This window comes from Dioscorea cayenensis, chromosome 9 (assembly GCF_009730915.1).
Source record: "Dioscorea cayenensis subsp. rotundata cultivar TDr96_F1 chromosome 9, TDr96_F1_v2_PseudoChromosome.rev07_lg8_w22 25.fasta, whole genome shotgun sequence".
In the NCBI taxonomy this organism is placed as follows: domain Eukaryota; kingdom Viridiplantae; phylum Streptophyta; class Magnoliopsida; order Dioscoreales; family Dioscoreaceae; genus Dioscorea; species Dioscorea cayenensis.
Window position 1 is genome coordinate 2678461 of NC_052479.1, and position 22099 is coordinate 2700559.

At 29.4% G+C, this 22099-nt stretch overlaps 1 protein-coding gene and 1 non-coding gene across 2 annotated transcripts; one reads left to right on the top strand and one right to left on the bottom strand.

The window, feature by feature from the left end:
- The first annotated feature begins 4894 nt into the window (after window positions 1-4894).
- On the top strand, window positions 4895-6087 carry LOC120268716 (protein LURP-one-related 8-like). The gene is made up of 2 exons (XM_039276007.1): window positions 4895-5276; window positions 5411-6087. The coding sequence occupies exons 1-2, from the start codon at window positions 5034-5036 to the stop codon at window positions 5795-5797; spliced, it is 630 nt and encodes a 209-aa protein (XP_039131941.1). The 5' UTR covers window positions 4895-5033; the 3' UTR covers window positions 5798-6087.
- Window positions 6088-7376: 1289 nt separating this feature from the next.
- On the bottom strand, window positions 7377-7449 carry TRNAA-AGC. The gene has a single exon. It is a non-coding gene; the product is annotated as a tRNA-Ala (tRNA).
- Between the last annotated feature and the right edge of the window lie 14650 nt (window positions 7450-22099).

Genomic DNA, 22099 nt, shown 5'->3' on the forward strand with positions numbered 1-22099 from the left:
TATTACGTATTGCTGTAAAATTTGGTTATTTATTTTACAAATATATATTACAAATTATTTCATTGATAATAATATTATAATATCATGCTAAATTAAAACTGTAATGACTAATTTACCCTCTCACATGTATGTTCACTCTACTTTGTTTTGTTGGACCTCTCAAAGCAGTACAGGAAACATGGTCCAGATGCCTCTCACTTTCCTGGTTCCCAGTGCCTTCTCTGCTAATTCCAAAAGCATCCCTTTAATTTTCTTAATAATTAGATCAATGTTCAGGACCATCATTAAGGTTAATTATTAAAATGGTAATTAATTTATTTTCTAAAAGAGTTTTACCATGTAGTTGTCAAGCTTTTTGCACTTATTTCCATACTTCTTGAACAAGAAGATGAATTAGGTCTAAAGCACATGTTTCAAAAAAATTTATTAGTTTGAAGACCTAAATACTTGAATATAATAATCTAATTAATTAGAAGTTGATGTTTCCTAAAAATATTATTAATTAACCAAACTTTCTCAATTTTGATGAAGCCATTTGACCAAAATATGAAGATTAGTTCAACAATGATGTTTTTAAGCATATTGAACAAGCAACAACTTTAAATTATTTACTAAGTTTTAATAAAATAATAGAAAGTATTAAGATATATAAACACACACACATAGATATATATATATATATATATATGATGCATTGATGCCATTTATCACAACTTCCAATCATGTTCATCATATTTATGATCCAGAATGAAATAAAAGTATTAGTAATACAATGACTATTAAGATAAAATCAAATTATTTCATATATTTCAACAACTCTTTCAATCATGTTCTTCAAACTTGTATCAAATAATAGAAATAATAGGCTGACAAAGCTTAATGATAAAAAAATCTCAATTAAATTACTAAACTTGATTTGTTTAATAGAGCGAATCTTATGAGCTGGATTAATCAATCAATGTATACCATAGTTTAGGATAGATTAATTAGATATTATAGAACTGTTTAAGATATGGAGGGACACTATTTAATAAAAGAGACAAGAATTAATTAGCAAAAATTAGCTCATCTATGTACTTTGTATGTTCATAATAATGGAAAGCATTTGGACTCTTTGCTTACATTAATCTAAGTGACTTAAATTAATGAAAATGCAGGAGTTTATAAGAAATCAAATCAAAGATAAAAACAAAGGAATTAGCACTATTAGAATAAAGACAACCTAACTAATTAAGTTGCATATATATTTATATATAAGGTCACTTTTGCTTTAACTTAGATAGTGGGGTTCACTCTTGATTGGTGGGAATGGCTAATCTTTAATTATCAAGACCTTTAATTACTAGTTATGGACTATTAAAAAAGTATGGAAAGGAACATGAGGATGCTTTTGCATGGGATTGGAAGTTAGTGACTTGCTTACTAAAACCATAGTTTGTGTGTGTGTTTTCTTTGGACAAAAAATTAATGTTTTCACATGTATGCTTCCAATACTACCGGAAGGCAATATATGCTCATGTTATATTAAAATTTACAGACACATATATATTCCCTAAAATTATTTATTTTATATAATTAAAAAGAAAAAGCCATGTCTACTCACTTGCAGTGTGTTGATCTCACTTTATTTTGGATTTCTATTTTTATGGAAGTTGATTGTATGTTTTTCTTTTAGTTTTTTATAATTTCAAAAAAAAAATCAAACTAAAGGATTTTGTCTCAACTATGAAATGGAGTCTTATTTAATTTAATTTTTGTTTGTCCTCTCACCACTAATTCTAGTAAGACAACACCTATTATTCTAAAGAGATTTAACCCTCACTTGCGTTCCAATGTATAACATAGGATTGATGATCTCTTTTGTCGATTATTTTTTAAAATTCATTATCTGATTGTCTAATGTGTTTATTCTCTTTCTTTAATAAAGCCTATATTCATGGTTGGCTTGTGAAATTTTAGGCTTTTGTTATATTCTCTATTAGTTTTTGTGCTTTTTTTTAGTTTTATTTATTTTTTTTCCTATTTTATCAATCTATTTATATATTTGTTTTTTTTTAATAAAACTATGATTTATCTAGTTTAATAAATTATATATATATATATATATATATATATGATTCGAGAGATGCTTATAAAAATGAGGATGAGAGTAAATGTGATTTTTAAAATATTTTTAAAATTATGTTTTTGAGTTGTTCACTGACAAATTTTTGTAAATATTCCGAAATTGATAATATAAATTTTTGTAAACAAGACTTTAGTTTATGGATTTGTTTCACTAACAATTTTTTGAAATATTCAGAAATTGATAATATAATTTTTTTTAACAAAATTTTAGTTTATGGATTTGTTCAGCTATAAAACTAATTAAAAATTGTGATTATGAGGTCATAAATTAGTGATTATAATGTCATTAAAATATAATCAAGAATTAATTAATGGTCACTTAAGCCACCATTGTTCTTTGTCACCATTCCAACTAGAGATGTGAGACATATTAAATCAAGACAACATATCACTAAGGAGACATAACACCAAAGTAATAATTCTACTCGTGCTACTCTTACTCATTAGTATTCATCAAGAGTGTTCCACAAAATATAAAAAGATAAAAGAATAAAAATTTAAAAAAAAGTATTAAGAAACAAAAACAAATCAATTAGGCACCATTCTTCTATTAAAACCATAGCTTTTTTTTTATTAACTTGATTAATCTTCATGAATACATGCCGAGTGGATTAATTAATTTGACTTTGATTAATTTCATAAAAATAAAATAAAATAAAATCTTACCTCACGTAGCTTTTGAATTAATTGAATTTTTGATATTAATAAGTTTTTTTTCTTAAACAAAGTAGATAAGCCTCACAAACCATGTCAGAGTTATGCACAAGTTTGAGGTGTACCCCCATCGTGCATAATTGATGTTCAAATCTGATTCATCGGCATGATACAAACACCATACACAAAGGATCCGATAATGATAGGCCAAGAGTTCGTTAACTAGTGATATGTGTTATATATATATATATATATATATTAGAGCTTGTCATCTAGGATGCCATATAGTGGCGGTTAGATATAAATCTAATGACCACTATTCATTTATGTACAATATCCAATAATATTTAACAATATTTAACAATACATGTACGAAGTATAGTAATTAACAATAACTTCTCATATCACATTACTAATAGCAACCGTCAAATCATAGTCTAACACATGTCATCAAATGTGACTAGATTTTAAAAAGCTCAGAATATACTTAAAAAAAACATTTGCATCATGTGTGTATATATATTGCCGCCAATTTAGAGTTATATTATGGTGTTTAGCTAAGTCATTATGATAGGAAAATGGAATGAATTTTATGAATTAATCTTGAACCTTCTAGTTTACCAACTTCCAGCCTCCATTTAAGAATTATTGAAAATTTATTTTCAATAATATAATTTTCCTTTGAAACGAATACAAGAAATTTTCATTGATGTAATTGTAATTAAATCCAAACCACTAATTGTACACCAAAATTTCTGTTATTTTTAAATATTTATCAGCATTATTAGTTAAGTATTTTAGCATATCAAAATTTTAAAATTTATTAATTAAACTCTAAAAAAATATCTTGGCGGCCATGTTGAATTCTAGCCATGATATAATCACTAAACAAAAAATATTACAGTGGACTTTACAAACAGGAAAAAAAATTAATATTTATTTATTTATTGTTTTTGGTGAATTTAGACTAAAACACTGCAGATTGATAAACTAATTTATTGGATAATTAATAAATTAATCACCAAGCATAAACCTCCAATAGACTATCTAATCTAAATAAACATGGGACCAACCAAACTCATTGTCAACCAATCAATCCCTTTCCCACTGCCACGTGTACGCTTCTCATTTTGGCAATCCCCTCATAGACCTTTGAAGTCAAGAAACTACTATTCAAAACCCAATTAATTTAATTCCTCCTCCAATCACAAAATTAAGTTGTTTTCATTGTATACCCCTAAAAATACCTATATATATATTAATCTAAAATTTGAAAAAAAATCTGATTATTTTATTAACAATATATTAAATGTGACCTTTTAATTTACAACTTTTGAAAAATACTGTGTAATTACCATATATATATATATATATATTCAATATTAAATAGATAATTAGAGTTCTATTTGATTGGTAAATGAAAAACAATGATACAGTTTATTACAAGTAGATAAGTAAGTTACAAATTTGTAAAAATCTCTACCCTAGTTTTTATTACGTTTAGTTAAAATCAAATATGTTAAAGGTAATTCGGTAATTATTATTTTAATTAATGATAATTTTTTAAAAAATGTGTTGTACTTTAGGAAAATTTTTATACTATAGTTTTTTAAAATATTAATATTTAATGAAGTTGTACTATATTTAATTAGCTTTTTTTTATAGTGTACTGTATCATACCTACCACCATCAATTTTTTTTTTTCCATTCATATCTTTTTAATTTATATGAAAACCTCACAATAAACCACATGAATTTAAAGTAATATAACTTGATAATCTAATGACATTAATTAAAATTATCAGTCTAACATGACTTAACACAATTTACATGTCTAATGTGTCCTATTTCGTTTGTTTAGTGGTAACACACACAAATAAAATTAATTAGTTAAATAATCATCAAATAATAGGTCATTAAAAGTACATTTATATATACATAATCTCAAGGATCCAAATAACAACAGTTTCACTTAAACGTCTTCATTGTATTTTAGTATAACTTATTATGTATAAATACATAAATAAATAAATACAAAATAACACCTGTACAAAGGGTATTTTGGTCCATACAAAGTTTATATATATGTGAGCACAAGCATAAGCATGAGGCCATACTCTTCTTCTTATCACCACCAACATCAACAACCTCACAAACTTACAATCCAATTACTCTTTTCTCTTTATCTTTTCTCTCTTTAACTCCTTTTTGATCTCCGGCCACCGGTGAGCTTCCTGGAAGGAGGAGGAGGAATGACAAAGGTTCATCCCAACTCGGGAGACTTGCCGGAGAACGGTGGCCGTGAAGTGATCACCGGCACCACAACAACCTTGACTGTCTGGCACAAATCTCTTCTATTCAACTGCAATGGATTCACAGTCTATGATGACAAAGGCAACCTTGTTTTCCGTGTTGATAACTACTCCTCCACCACCTCCGGCGAAGTTGTTCTCATGGACGCTGCCGGAAAACCTCTCCTCACCGTCAGACGAAAGGTATTATATATTACATATTTACATCCATAGATCTATTTTTTTTTATTAAGAGATCTATATATATTTGTTCTTGATTTGTCGGTAGGATAATATTATATATATGTACTTACTAAATTCTTTTTTTTTATGTTCAGAAATTAAGTTTAAAGGATCAATGGTTGATTTACAACGGAGAGGAGATGAGAAATCCAAGATTCACAGCAAGAAAGCACATGAACATCTTGCAATCAAAGTCTTTAACACAAGTATCAACGTGTCAGAAAAACTCTAGTGTTGGATCAGGATGTTGTTATAATATTGAAGGGTCTTATACACAACGTAGTTGCATGATTTATGATGAAAGACACAATCCGGTTGCTGAGATCAAAAGGAAGGAGGATGTTGGAGGGGTGGCTTTCGGCAGTGAGGTTTTCCGGCTTGTCGTTCAGCCGGAGATCGAGTCGACATTGGCCATGGCCATTGTTGTGCTTCTTGATCAGATGTTTGGATCTAAAGGCGCGCTTTCATTGATTAGATCTTGAGTGATCTTGAGGTCATTTTTTAAGAAGATTTTAGGCTATACCAAATGTATTGCATCAAAATCGTCGGGTACTATATGACATGAGACAATGAATTTTAAGATGAATGATTTAGATATTTTAGCCGACGATTTGGTACAATACATTGGGGTGTAGGTTGATTTCGGAGAGAATTTTTGGTGCTGATATATGGAGCCTTTTATTGTGATAGGTTAATTTTTTTTTTTTTTCTTCTTCTTGTTATATAAACCTTGCACTAATAAAAGGTGATGGAGGAGAGCCATTTATGTTTATTTGTATGAATTTTCAGAGAAAAGAATATGGAATTCTTCTGATCTAATTTCTTCTTGTTTTCTAATGGATCTGTGACTTTAATTGTTGTTTTTTTATTATTTCACATGTTAAATGAACTATAATGTAAACTAAAAAATTTGTGATGATTTGAAAACAAAGAGTTTTTTTTTTCTAATTTTTAAGAAAAAAATAACTACGGTTGTTGGATCATTCTTTTTGTTTAAACAGGAAAAGAATAAATTTAAAGCACAAATTATGAATAAAAAAAAAGTGTTTTTATTTATGGAAGCAACAATTATTGCTAATTAACAATTATTAGATGTCAAGAGATCATCATAAATTTATCAAATAAATTATTTTTAATAAAAATTCAAAATAAATCCAAAAATATAGACACGAATCCAAAATTTACTTTTTCTTTTTTAAGAACCCACTAGTTTTCTAAATATCGAGAGTTTTTATCACTTATGGTCAAAATTCACAATTTTCACTTAAAATATTTAAATCAATATTTGTTCACTAATTCATGAATGGCATTAATTAAGATTTATTTATATATAGAATAACAATAACTAATTTTTGAATGATTTTAATTATGTGGTCCCTGTTTCATGCCATGCCCTGCCAATGAAAAAACATGACTATGGAGAAATCCAACTGATTTGTTGGCAGTGTTATGTATTTTCATTAGCAGGCCCACATGTAGTTGAAGCTACACATGCTCTGGTCTCAAAAATTATGAGTTTTAGTTGTTTATTTATTATAGTCATGGGTTGCCATAAATTCTCCAGAAATGTAAAGAGTTTATTTATTTAAAAATATCATTACTATTCAATGCATATCCAACTCCCAGTTAACATTTGTTATACCAGCAATAGTCTGACAATAAAACATTTGATTCTAATGTGAAGGGCCAAAATTTTGATTTTATTTTAATATATGATTGAAATTTAATAATTAATATATATATATATATATATGAGGTGGTTTGACCATATCATAAAAATTAAATAACATTAATATATAATATATATTTTTATAATTTTTTTAATTTTATTCTAATATATGATTGAGATCTAATAATTAAAAAATATATATATGTGAGGTGGTTTAACCATATTATAAAAATTAAACAATATTTAAATATATATATATATATTCATATAAAATTTTTTTAATTGGATTTAAAAAAATGTAGTAGATTGGTCACATTATAAAAATTAAATAATATTTAAAATAAATATATTTTTTTGAAATTTTATAATTGGACTTTTTAGAAAATTAAAAATGGAGATGCGGGGTATCGATCCCCGTACCTCTCGCATGCTAAGCGAGCGCTCTACCATCTGAGCTACATCCCCTCTTGATGTCGGAAAATCCATAATATAATTTTTATTAAAATTTACAATAAATTATTGTCGTGCTTCTATTAATGAGATGAGTTTATGAGTGGAGTTTGATGAGAGGATGCTTGGATTAACATTTAAATTTCCAGTTCCTTGAAGCATTTCATATTAATTTAATTAAATAAAATATCGGCTTCAAGTGAGTTTATAAAGTTTTCAATGTTGCCTTAGAAGTATATATATGCTTAATATTGATGGCTTGTGATTTTGTACACACCGAAAATATTTAATTTAATCTAAATTGAGTTGATGTAAAAATTGAATCAAATCAGAAATTTATTAGTACATCATTTTTCATGCTCTGTGTTCTAAAATTTTGTTTCTTAAAAATTTAAATTTTTTTAACTCATAGAATTTGTATCTTATATTAGATAAAAATAACTACATACCTCTGAAAGTTCTAAAAATGTTCAATATTCCCAATAATTTATCCATGCTTTAGGAGAGAAAGACAAGTAGGAAACAAGACTGAAAATAGGGGAGGATACGAGAATTCTCCCCATCTTAGAGATATTTTTGAAATTCAAAATAATTTTATCAACGTCTTAGATGCTATAACTAGTTTTCATTGTAGCTATAGACAGTCTGTTACTGTAGCCTTTTTTTTTTAAAGCTCAATGCTGTAGCAACGTGGTACTGTAGCAACACAATTTTATATTTCTTTCTTCTTCATTTTTTTCTTCTCTTGGCCGAACCCTTGCTTCTTTCCTTAGAATTTTTTCGGCGATCTTTTGCGACTAATCAAAGAATCCATTTTCTTCCTCACTTCCTTTTGAATACGGTAGGAGCTTTTGATCCAAGTTTTATTCCGTATTTCTCTTGTATTTCATCATTTTTACTTCTTAAAAAACCTATGTCTAAATCTTAGATTATAGATGTTGTGTGGATGATTTTAGGCTCCAATTGAAGCCATTTTTCTTGTTATTCATTTTGGTGGATATTTGTAAGGAAATTTCTTGATGATGTAAATCGGGAAAAAACCTTTGTATTAGGACCAGTTTTCAATCCTGATTTTACTGTAGCACTAATAAGCTTTAGTTGTTTCTTTGGATTAGAGTGAAGTTTAGACCCTTAAGAATTCATTGGTAACCTTTAGACCTAGTTTTGAGCCAACCTTAGAATCGATTTAGGGTTGTTTGTTAGAGAAATTTAGGGTTTGATTGATTTTGTGCTAATTGTTGTTGGTGATTTGTTCTGCATTGGCAAGGAGGTGAAGCTTTGGCTCGATGTTGTGTTTCTTTTATAGTGTCATATTAAATTTGTGGTGAGGGGGTGAAGCCCAGCTGTCACTCTTAGGAAGGCAGTCTCCCACAAATTTAATTTGGAAGTGAGCATTGTGTTTTATGGATTTTGAGCCAAATCTTCACTCATATTAAATTTGTGGTGAGGGGGCGAAGCCCAGCTGTCACTCTTAGGAAGCTAGTCTCCCACAAATTTGATTTGGTAGTGAACATTGTGTTTTATGGATTTTGAGCCAAATCTTCACCTCCTTGCCTATAGCCAAAGCTTCACCTCCTTGCCAATGCAGAACAAATCACCAACAACAATTAGCACAAAATCAATCAAACCCTAAATTTCTCTAACAAACAACCCTAAATCGATTCTAAGGTTGGCTCAAAACTAGGTCTAAAGGTTACCAATGAATTCTTAAGGGTCTAAACTTCACTCTAATCCAAAGAAACAACTAAAGCTTATTAGTGCTACAGTAAAATTGGGATTGCTACAGTAAAACTGGTACTAATACAAAGGTTTTTTTTTTTTTCGATTTACATCATCTAATCAAGAAATTTTTCACAAATATCCACCAAAATGAATAACAAGAAAAATGACTTCAATTTGAAACTAAAATCATCCACACAACATCTATAATCTAAGATTTAGACATAGTTTTTTTTGATAAAAACATAGTTTTTTCAAGAAGTAAAAATGATGAAATATAAGACAAATACGGGATAAATTTTGGATCAAAAGTTCCTACCATATTCAAGAGGAAGTGAGGAAGAGAATAGATGCTTTGATTCGCCGAAAAAAAAATCGCAAGAAAAATTCTAAGGAAGGAAGCAAGGGTTCCGCCAAGAGAAGAAAGAAATGAAGAAGAAGAAGAAAGAAATATAAACTCGGGTTGTTACAGTACCGGTCTACTATAGTACTGGACTGAAAAACTACAGTAACATAATGACTATAGTTGCAGTAAAAATTGGTTATACCATTAGAGAATTACAACATTGCTCTAAAACAGGCTCATAATCAAATTCATCAATGAAAGACTCTTCAATCTTTGCTCGGTAATACTAATGGCAATGAAATATATAAATTAAAAATATTATTTCATTATCTTTTCTATGTTTTTTATTTAGAGGTGCTGAAGAAGAACATATTTCATTTGAAGCTCTAGTAGATGATGGTAATACTGATGGCAATGAACAAACAAGATTAATTTCAACATTTTCATCATCTACTTGGTTTGGCATTTGATTACTTTGTGTTTTTGAATTTGCATCATTTCTAATGCATGCTTTTCCTTTCCTTGCTATTTTTAACATAATCCTATAAAAAAGAAAAAAAACAAATATTAATTCTTAATACAAACATGAAAGTAAAGGAAAAAAAGAGAATTCCATAAATGACAATTAAGAAATTATACTAATTAATGTTAACATAACAAGATCAAGATCAAAGTAATAAATACAAAATAGGTAAAGAGACTCACCAAAATGAAGAATGTTAAAAAATAATAATGAATATGGTAATCCACTATCATATCTTCAAGCCCATGCTTATTCAAATCTATATTTTCAAAATTATCTTATGGATGTGATCCAGAGACATCATGAACAACAGTCTTCTTGATACGGCTCTTCTTCATTTTATGGAATTTCATAAAGATTACTCACTACAAAAATTTTACAGTTTTGCAACGATTGAATCCATTGTAATTCCGTCGCAACTATACATTTAAACGGCTTTTGCATCGGATTTATGCCATTGCATTTTTGCTCCTAGCAAATGTTTGCAATGAGAACTAATCTGTTGCAAAACTTTTGCAATGGATTGGCAACCCCCTTACAACGGATTAACATTAGATTGGTTGTATATATATTATAAATTGGTAATGGAATTGTAATGGACTTGCAACTATTCCATTGCAAAGTTTGTTACAATTGGGTTGCAAATTTGCAAGGGATTTGTAATAGATCTTTTGATCACAGGCAAATACATTGCAAATGTATTACAAATTTGCAATGGATTTGCAACGAAATTTCCAAATATGTGCCAATTCAATTGCAAAGCGGTTGTAAATTTGCAACAACTTTGCAATGGATCCATAACAAGTCCCTTGCAAATTGGTTGCAAATTTGTAACAGATTTGCAACAACATTTTGGATCAACGACAAATCCAATACAAATTCACTAATACCATGTTATCATGTACATCAATGAATTCTAACATTATCATCTTAATAAAATATAGCACACAAAAAATCTAATGTATTTAGAAAAATATAACATAGTAATAAAAAGTAGTCCTAGTAACATGCACAAAGCAAAAGAAAACATATAGTAGTAGTAATATGCACAAAGACAAGTAAAAAGTATATATAATACTAGTAGCGTCCACAAAGCCAAATGAAAATACTCATGCTATAACTATAGGTAATCATCATCATCATCCTCGTCCTCCTGAGGCTGTGATGTTTGGCATGGTCCATTACATGGCAGTCCAGAATGCATCAATATTCGCATACGCTTCCACTCACGGTGCATCTATCTCATCATGTTAAGGTTCTGCTGCATCAAACTTTGGTTTTGCTCTTCCAAGTCTATCATTTTCTTTTTCATGGCCTCCATCCCAGACACAATTTTTGGGGGGGATTGTAGATGTTGAAGATGGTGTGGAGCTGATGTAGCACCACTATAAAATGACTCTTGATACAAGTTTGATGCGTGAGAACCAAGATCATAAACTCTCTTCTTCTTTTCTCCACCAGAAGCCTCCAAGTACATAGCATCCATAAACTCTCTTTCTCCAAGCAAATGTTCCACTTAGCACTCAGTGTAATTCCATCTCTTTCGAACTTGTATTATGATAAGATTTATATGCTAATGATTCCTTTCTATTCATGTATCAAATATTTTATTTTTCCTACACTTTATTTCAATCCAAGTGCACCAGAACTTAATTAAATAACCATGGATGCTAGGTAATGCCCAACCTCAATCCATTTGTAATGACATTGAGGTACAAAACCACACTAATAACAATTATTTCCTCCTTTTATTAATCAATCTAAAAACATACAGTTATTTGGACAAAAAATTTCACAAACGCAACCATCACTAAAAAAACCTCAAAGCATAGCAAAATTGTTAATAAAATTCCACACTGAAATTTTTGTTTGAAAAATTCCTTAAATCTCTATTTGTATTATGTTGGATTACTTTGCAAAATGAAAATCTATCAAATTCAAAGTAGCACAATAAAAACCTATCAAATCCATAGATGGCACAATTAAAAAAAAATTCCTAAAATTATAGGATTTCTTCCTTTCTTCTGGTTATCTATTCCAGCTCTTTATACACAAGGATGATTTCAGAAATTTTAGCAATTTAAGCCACCATGCACAAACTCAATTAAGAGGAGGATTAAAGCTGCTTATCCTACAAAAGTAGAAAAGAATCATTATCATCCACTTTATCATTAATAATCAACCTGATTACATTTAAAGAGATCTCGCCTCAACTTGATTTGCATTAGCATTCCAGTTCATTATCCAAAATTAAAATTCCAAGTTTATTGTTGTGGATCTATTTTTTTTTTTTTATATATACATGATATCATGTCTATGTATAATATAAATAGAGTAGATTAAATTTTAATTATATTCAATTGTTGATGAAGAGGACGCCAAAGAATGAGTTTTTTACTCTACTATGTGACAAGAAGAAGTAGACATCAAGAAGGAATTTAATCTAAGAATAAGAAAATATTGCCGTATAAAACTATAAGATAACTTTTTATGATAAATTAATCATCTATAATGAATGAAAGACTAAGCAACAAATGGAGGCTATTGAAAACAAAGACAAGCATTATTCTTTTAGAAAGCTACAAGATAAAGATAATTAGTGAAAATATCATGATCCAAACCAAGAAATTAGGGTTCAATGGATGAAAGGGAGAAAGACAAAGAGAGATCATAGCATTAACCCAAAGAGAAAAGCCTATGAGTGGAAGGCGAGCAGAAACATTGATGCCGGCGATGAGGTGACGGAGTTGTTGGCGTTGGTGAAGGAAGATGCGTCGCTGCTATGAGGAGAGGCAGCCTTCTTCTTCTTCAAATGTTTTGCAGGGGATGGGTTTTTGGATCGATCGGGGAGAAGGGGAGACAGTGGGGAATGAGAGTGATCGGATCAGTGGCGACTCGGACCCTGCACGCATGCGATAAAGATGAGTTAAAGAGTTTATTGAAGCAAAAGATAGAATAGCTCCAGCATGGGAAAAGAAATGGGAAATATATCAAAAACCTTGTGAGTGGGATTGAGATTCTTTGTTAAGGGAGAGTTTGCAGTGCACGATGGCGTTCCGGATCTCATCTTACTGATCGATCAGTGAGTCGTCTCTCAAGTGAGGAAGTGATGTGGTGTTGTTGCTAATGATATTGATCTACTCTTACCGAGCTTCTTGCAAACCACTCTTAGCCCTGTAGGGTTGTGACGGTGGGGTTTTGTATTGGCGACGACCGAGGAGGGGACGTTCGGAGAGTTGTCGGATGTTGAGATCCAAAGGCTGGTGACAAACTTTGCCCTAAATTTTGGTAAAAGGGGGAAAGTTAAATTTTGGTAAAACTGAAAATAACTTTGGTGAAAAGGGAAAAAATTAAACTTTGGTTAAGGCTAAATAGGCATAACTTCATTTTTAAATTTAGTATGATAATATTAAGACAACATAGAAATAGCTATGGGACTAATAACCAAATTTAATAGTTAATTATGAAAATACTCATGTAATTACTATTTTAATATATATATATATATTAAATTTATCAATTTTTGATAAAAAAAAAATGAAATAACTTAGTATTCTATATGATCATTAATAACAAAGCTCTATTCACAGATGACAACACATAAACATATGTAAATATATAAATCCAAAGATATAGTATTCTATATCTATACTATATATTAACTTCATCCCCTAATGTTCTTATTAATTGACACGTGGTGCATTCTTAATGGAAGGTGTGGTGTCCTACCGGATCATTCAAAATGCTTTGTCTCTCCTACTTTGTCTCCAATCTCCAAACACTCATCTTCTCATCTCTCTCTTTCTCTCTCTCTTTTTTTCTCTCTCTCTCTCCATAATCCCCTGAATGGCGTTGGCACCATCACAATCGCAATATTGGCGCTGCAACACCAGCAACAATAAACCCTAATCCTAACCTTCCCGATCCATCTCCATCCTCAAGAGAGGACTGTTGGAGTGAGAGGGAGACCTCGGTTCTCATTAACTTCTGGGAAGGCCGTTTCCTCAACTTTTCCCATGGCAACCTTAAGCAAAAACACTGACAAGATGTCGCCGATGCCATGAGTTCGCATGACAACTATACCACGACCTCGAGAACTGACGTCCAGTGCAAGAACCGGATCGATACCCTAAAAAAGAAGTACAAAATCGAGATATCCAAAATCTCGAACTCATCTACGTATAGATCTCCATAACCCTTCTTCAATCGCCTCGATATGCTCCTCCATTCTACCCACAAGCCGATCCAGGTGAAGTCATTCCGTAAAAAGACCCCACCATCACCACCACTCCGCAGCCTCCACCGTCTCCCAATAACTTGAGATCTCTATAACCTTTCTCGCTCTCCATCTTCGATCGAACAATTTTTGAAGATATTCAAGAAGAGGGATTAACTAGAAATGCAGAGCCGGGGATCCAGTCATCGCTTGCCGGGGCTTGAACTGCGATCGCCAATCTCCTCTTTATGCTCGCCACCATGGCCTCTGTCTATGTATTGGTTTTTTTTGTTGATTTGGTTTTTTTTTTATTTAGGGTTTTTAGAAATTGATTGATTTGGTGGTGTAGATATGGTACCTGGCTTCGAAGAAGGCAGCGTGCGGGTTTGTGAGAGAAAATGGGATGGATGTGGTGGTGATCAACCTTGAGACTGTGATGGGGCCGATCATCATTCCGTCAGGAATCAATGCTACCATGGCTATGTTCAGTCGATTCCTTCAGTTTAAAAGTTTGATTTATTTATTCTTCTTGTGATTTTGGTGTCATTGTGATGATATGATAATTATTTTAAGCATATGGGCTTTAAATCTCTTCTATTCTTCAAAGTTTGTTTTGTTTTTTGTTTTTCTTTAGAATTGAAGTGTGATGGTGATGAGATGATAATTATTATTATTATTTTTAAAATTCTGGTAAATCTCTTTGTTCTTTTTTTCTTTTTAAGTGTGATGGTGATGAGATGCTATTTTTCCCTTTTTTTAAAGGTTATGCGATGTCTCTTCTGTTCTTGATTTTTTTCCCCTCTGCATTTAAGTGATGATGAGATGATAATATTTTTTAGGTCTATCGACTATGCTTTATATCTTATCAAAGAGCTCGATAGAAGAACCGGGAAGGTATTTAGACTGTTCGTTATATTCATTTTGGTTTCGTTTGTTGGAAAATCTAGGGTTCCAGATCTAAAATTTATTGGAATTGTTTACATTTTTTTATGGAACTATTTTTGAAGTTCAATTCAGAGCTATTCTTTAATGTACGACTGTGTGTGTGTGTGTTGTTGGGGGAATAGGAATACTCGACCTTATTGTATAATTTATGATTTAAGTTTTTAAGCTTGGGTGGTTCATCCAAATATAATTGATTTGGTTAATTCACATTTATTTCATAGGTGTAAGATTATGGAGAAAATACTATAAAGAAGGGTACTATTTTCCTTCTTTATGTACTTTCAAATTCTGAGTCGAAGTTCGAAAAATATCCACTTCAAAACAAATTTTGTATATATATATATATACATATATAATCTTTTTAACAAATCTTTTACCCAGGATTGACACATAGCACCACCATTGGCCTTTGAAATTTAAAATATTATATTATTATATAAAAACAATTCATATAATTAGATTAAATTGATAACGTAAACTATAATAATTAGAAAAATTAATTTGAATTTTTAAATGCTAAGAATGCCCCATGGTAAGAAAAGGAAACTAAATAAATGAATATATATATATATATATATATATATTATTACCCAGATATATTAATAGTTTGTTTAGTCTTTTGTTAATTTTATTTTTCATACAATATTTGTAGATATAGAGAATAATCAATATCTTTACTTTTAAGCTTCCAAAACACATGATAATTAAAAACAATATAATGTGTAGCGCTCTTTCACATCTTTTTAAAATACAACTAAAGTATTGTAATAATAAAGCTAAAAACAAAAAATATTGTAATTAGATTAAATTTATAACATAAATTATAATAATTAGTTAAATTAATTTGAATGTTAAAATGCTAAGAATGTCCAATAGAAAGAAGAGAAAACTAAATAAATTAATATATATATATATATACATACATATTATAAAAATATAATATATAAATGAAACATATAGAGCATGTTAACTATGATATAAATAATTATTTCCATATTGATAATTTAGTTTTTTTTATCATTACATAATTCATGGTTATGAATCTTATTTTATTATTATTTGATTGCCTATTAATAAAGATAGAAGCTTAAGCTTGATACATTTGTCTTCAAATGACATGATATGAAATGTCTCTATGATCCCAATGTGGCCTTTGCATAGACTAGCTTAAATTTTTTTTTTTAGGTTGGTTCTAGAGAATGGTATTTTTTTTCATTAAAAAATAGGGAAGGGCAATGAACATGCCACACAATTTAGAGTTAATTCATGTTAATTGTATATTTGTTTGTCATCACATGCTCTGATTGGTTTTTTCCCCTTTATTTATTGCTCTTTTCCATGTGCACCATGCTCTTTTCTCAATGCAAGTAAGGACTTGCATTGAAATCAATGGCTTTAGACTAGCTTTCATGCATGCGGTATCACAATCACTGATTCACATGCAAATACATTGAACAAAATTTTCCCAAGAATTTCAATGTCAATACATTATACACTGATAAAGTTTAATAAATGTGTTAAGGTGTCATTAATATAGGTTTAAAAAGTCAAACCCTATTTGAATCATTTGACATAAATTTAAACCTGTGATAAAACAATTTTATTTTTTTATTTTAAAAAATCTTTATAGCTGTTGAAATCTTTCTTTATTATATAGAATGAAAGAATCCACATGCAACGAACTTTAACAATAATAGAAAGACAGGTATGTATAGATTCTTAGTTACTTATAAATGTTGCATTTATAATATCTAATGTTATCTTTTGATTTTTTTTAAATATATAGTTCAAACACGAACAACAAACTATTTATATATATATGTGTGTGTGTATATATATATATATAATTTAGTTAGTTTTATTTTTTTTAAAATAAAATCTGAGTTTATATTTGGATATTTTATATGAGTTTATATTTGGAATTTTTTTAAGGAATAAATTGTTAATTTTTTTAAAACAAGTAGTTGGAAAGTAAACATATCATTTTTAATATGTAGAAACCTAAAAAAAATCTTCTATTTTATTATTCTTAGTTTTTTCATTTATATTTGTTTATAATATTATGATAATTGAATTTATTTGCGAGCAAAATTTTTAACAAATGAAAAATCAAGAACATGTCGTTGTTACCGTGTAATTTACAGTAATGTTGAAGGAAATAATTGAAAAATTAAAGTTACCACCATTAAGTTATGAATGTGAGAAAAGTGGCCCAGATCATGGACCAACTTTTGTAGCAAAGGTTAAATTTGAAGATAGACTTGAAAAATATGAGCAATCTGGATTTAAGACGTATTTAAAGAAAGAAGCGGAAAATGAAGCAGCTTTGCGGGTTATAAGGCATCTACAGAATATTTATTATATTTCATTAGATGGACTTAAATATGAAATAGAGTATTTGAAAGATGCTAATGAGAACTGGGACAATGTATTTCCTTTTTCCTATACATGGATTCATCTCTTATAAAACAATATTCAGATATTTGACAATGAACTGTTGAGGCGCACATTAAAAATAACCAAACTGCAATAGCAATAATTGAACAACTTCTAAGTTTTGGTCTAAACATCATCATGGAAAATATCTTCCCTTCTAAGAAAACTCAAGAATAATTTACTCAAATGTATATCTTATAATTCAATCAACATATATATATATATATATATATATATACATTTTTTTTCAAATTTCTCCATGAAACTCTATTTCAATGTGCCATTAAAATAAAAAAATATCGACGACATATCTAGCGGTTAGTACTATATTGCTTGCAATGAATGGCTAAAAACACTTGAAGAATGGGAAAGAAATTTTTATTGTAAAAAACATGGGAAAAAATACCACAAATTACTTAATATCCTCCTTCGAAATGCATATTTTTTATCTTTATTCACTATTTTAATTTATATACATACTCTAACACACTTATTTATAAATCTACAGAATACATCTTCCATTAGTTATTTAGGATGACACTAGACAAATGAAAATAACTGTTTTTTACAGGCAAGCTGAAATTCTTGCTCACATATATTTTTTTCATTACCATTTTCTTAAATAATCTCCAAGTCAAAAGTATGCCAATTAAAAAATGAGATTTATTTTTACTATAGACCTCTCAGAGAAAACAATACAAGAAAAACCCCTTAACTATAGGGTTTATGATTCTAAACAACTAAAAATAGAAGATGATGTTTTAACTTCAACATCACAACATCAAATTCCACTAGACTTTACCCTGGATATCCTTTAAAAAATAATTTAAGAGCAAATGAGTGACTAAAAAGACTAATGAACAAATAATCCCCCAAATTTTTTTAATATTAATGAGAAAATAACATTACATTGTATTTGTTTGCAAGGACAAATAAAAGATGTGTTTTTAGTTATAAATATAAAAATGAGAAAATCAATTTCAAAAATAGTTTTCTATGTGTGTGCATTATATTGTATTATATTATTAACAAACTTTATAATATTTAATCACTACTACTTATGTAAAAACTTTGTGTGTGTTTATTTTAAAATAAAATTTATATTAAATTTTATTATTATTAGACCATGCCTATCTTTAATTTATTTAATTTATAAAAAAATTATTTATATATTTACAAAACCAACTATTTATTTATTTACATATACCCGCAGCGTAAGCGCTGGCCGCCCTACTAGTTATCATTAATTAAATTTAGAATATCTTAGTAGGTATATGTATATATATATATATATATATATATATATTAAAAGATATAGTATTGTTTTGCATCATCATTATATCCAAATTTATACATAAAGTGAATTTAATAACTCTAAAAATTATATAATATAAACAAAAATATTTAGAAATTATATAAATTTATAAAAATTAAATAAAATTAAAATCTATAGCAACTTTGTTACAATTTTGTTGCAACTTTGTAATGTCATAATTCCATTGCAAGTTTCTGTTGCAATGGAATCATTCCGTTGCAAAATTGTAATGCCTTATACGTTGCTAATATGTTGCAAAGTCATCGAAAAATTTCTCCCACGCACTTCACTCCATATTTTTGTAATGGAAATTTATGCCATTGCCAATTTGTTTCAAACCTATCACAAAATAGGTTGTAAATCCATTTCAAAATCAATCCCACTTTTTTTGCAACAGATTTTTTGTCTCCTAGCAAGATTCATTGCAAATTTTCAATGTCGTTGCAAAGCTATTCAAATTATGTTGCAAAAGTGCTACGGAATTCATCAGTTGTAAATATCCGTTGCAAAAATGTAATTTTTTTATACTGTCTTGGTTTATCTTTATCTCTCTAACAGTAGCCCATGTAGGATCTTGCAATCTTTTAATATAATAAACTTGAGTCAGTTGAGATACCTAAACAAATGGTTCATTTGTATGTAATTTTCATGTTGTGTTGACACTAACAATCCCATGACGATATTTTCTATAACCAATACCTTCCCGAGAAGTATCATACCAATCACATCTAAATAATTTAACTTTATTCCCTCCTATATAACGAATATATCCAATATTACTCCATAATATGACAGTTCTCCATCATTTCCTTCTCCTTTAATCATAGCACCACAATTTTGAGTTTTTTTTTATCTCGATCTCTTGTGTGGAATCGAAACCCATTGATATTGTAACCTGGATATTAAATTACTCTTCGTTCAGGATCTCGTGCCAAAGCAAGCATATTTATGTCTGTTTCTTCATCATTTTCATTATATGCGTTCAATTTTAGTAAATTTTCATTCTATGGAAGCAGGGAACAAAATATTACAGTAAAATAATTAACTTACTCGTTTCTAAAACCATGAAGAGAATTCACATTTGTGAATCTCATCAATATTTCTAACTCTTTTTTTTATGGGATGTTCTTATGTTCACTATAAAAATCATAAAAAGATTTCAAAATCAATTTGATTAATAACATATTATAAATATTCATACAAAAATGAAGTTACATTACCTAATAAATGATTGAAAATCTTCACAATTTTTGAGGATGTAAGTAATGGCCACATTTAATAAATCATTACTTAACTTTTGCACATTTGCTTTTCCAAAAGATTGCGTAAGCGCACAAAAAATTTGTACGGATGAGGTATTTCTTAATAATGAATGGTCATCATGATTTCGTTCTAGATGATTAATTTTTTTTCAACACCATGCAAGTATCGAGAACAAAATGTCAAGCATTGCTCTGCTATATATCCTTCAGTAATGGATCCCTCTGGTCATGATTTTTTACGAACATACCCCTTAAGTTGTGCATATGTCTAGCAAAAAACACTAGTTATAAATCTTACAGAATTCGATTATAAAAATTTGAGTGATGAGAATTTATTTGGATATATACCTTTCAACAGAATACATCCATCGATAATTCATAGGGCCACCAACTTTAACCTCCCAAGCTAAGAAAGGATTGTCAGGTGTTCTTGAAGATATTACTTCCATTAGCTGTGCGAGATTTATTACCTGGAGTTGTTTATGATCCTTTAACGGAATTAAGCATATTTTTCAAAGTTTGTGCTCCAAAATTTTAAAAGTAAAAGATTTGGATCAGTTACAAGAAAATATCTGGATAAATTTGCTGAGTAACCATCAGTAAAGTTGATTTGTTGCAACTATTGACATGAACCTCTTTTCTCATCATTCAATAACATTTATCAAGAAGTGGGCAATGCTATCTTGTCGTTAACTTCTTTTGGATGTAATGATTGTCTGTACCCATTTCTTGCAAGTCTAACCATGTCTTTAATTTATCCTTTGTTTTACTGTCAAAATTCATATGTGTACCTATAATGTTATCAAAAATGTTATTTCAATATGCATCACATCCAAATTATGACTCAACTTTTGCTTATGCCAATAGGGTAAAATAAAGAAAATACTGTGTTTTTTTTTTCCCCAATTATGCTCAATTCCTTGCCCAGGAAGTTTTTGCCTCTTCTCTACTTTCCCAAACACTAGACGGAGATGATTTGGAACATCATCACCATTTAACTAGTCTAGTGGAGCTCCCTTTCCTTTTTTTACCATCATTATGATGTTTGTTCACACCATTTATAATTTATAGGTAAAAATCGGCAATGACCCATGTAACAAGTTTTAGAACCATTCCTTAATTGATAATAGCATGTTTTTTTATTGCAACAAGGACATGCTAGCTTTCCTTGAGTACTCCAACTAGAAACATAGCCATATACAAGAAAGTCATTTATAGTGCACATTAGTGACGCTTTCATTTGAAAATTTTCTTTCATTGAAGCATCATATGTAATTGCCCCAAGCTCCCACAAATCGTTCAATTCATTAGTCATTGGTTTCATATAAACATCAATGTCATGTCCAGACCCTTTAGGCCATGGTATTAGTAAAGTTACAAATGAAAATGACTCTTTCATGCACATCCATGGTGAAGATAATAAGGAAACAAAAATAACTGGTCAAATGCTATATGAAATGTTCATGTTTCGACAGGGATTGAATTCATCTACAACTGAACCAAGGTTTGCATTTCGAGGCTCCAAAGCAAATTCATTATAAATGTCATCAAAACTCCTCCAAGACTAAGCGTCTGCTGGATGACGCAGGACCCATCATTTATGCGCTTTTCACTATGTCATCTCATATCTTTAGCCATTTTTGAAGATATAATTTTTTTTTTGTAATCTTGGCGTTATTGGAAAAATACCTTAATACTTTATTGCCAATTCTTTTTTCTTTGGGTGCACCACCTTTTTCTAGTTTCCATCTTGAAAGACCACAAACTTGACACTGGACTGCATATGAATGTTCCTTGTAGTAGATAATACAATCATTCTGGCATGCATCTATTTTCTTATAATGTAGACCAAGATCACTTACCATTTTCATTGCTTCGTAGGTTGAGTTTGGCATTGTTTTAC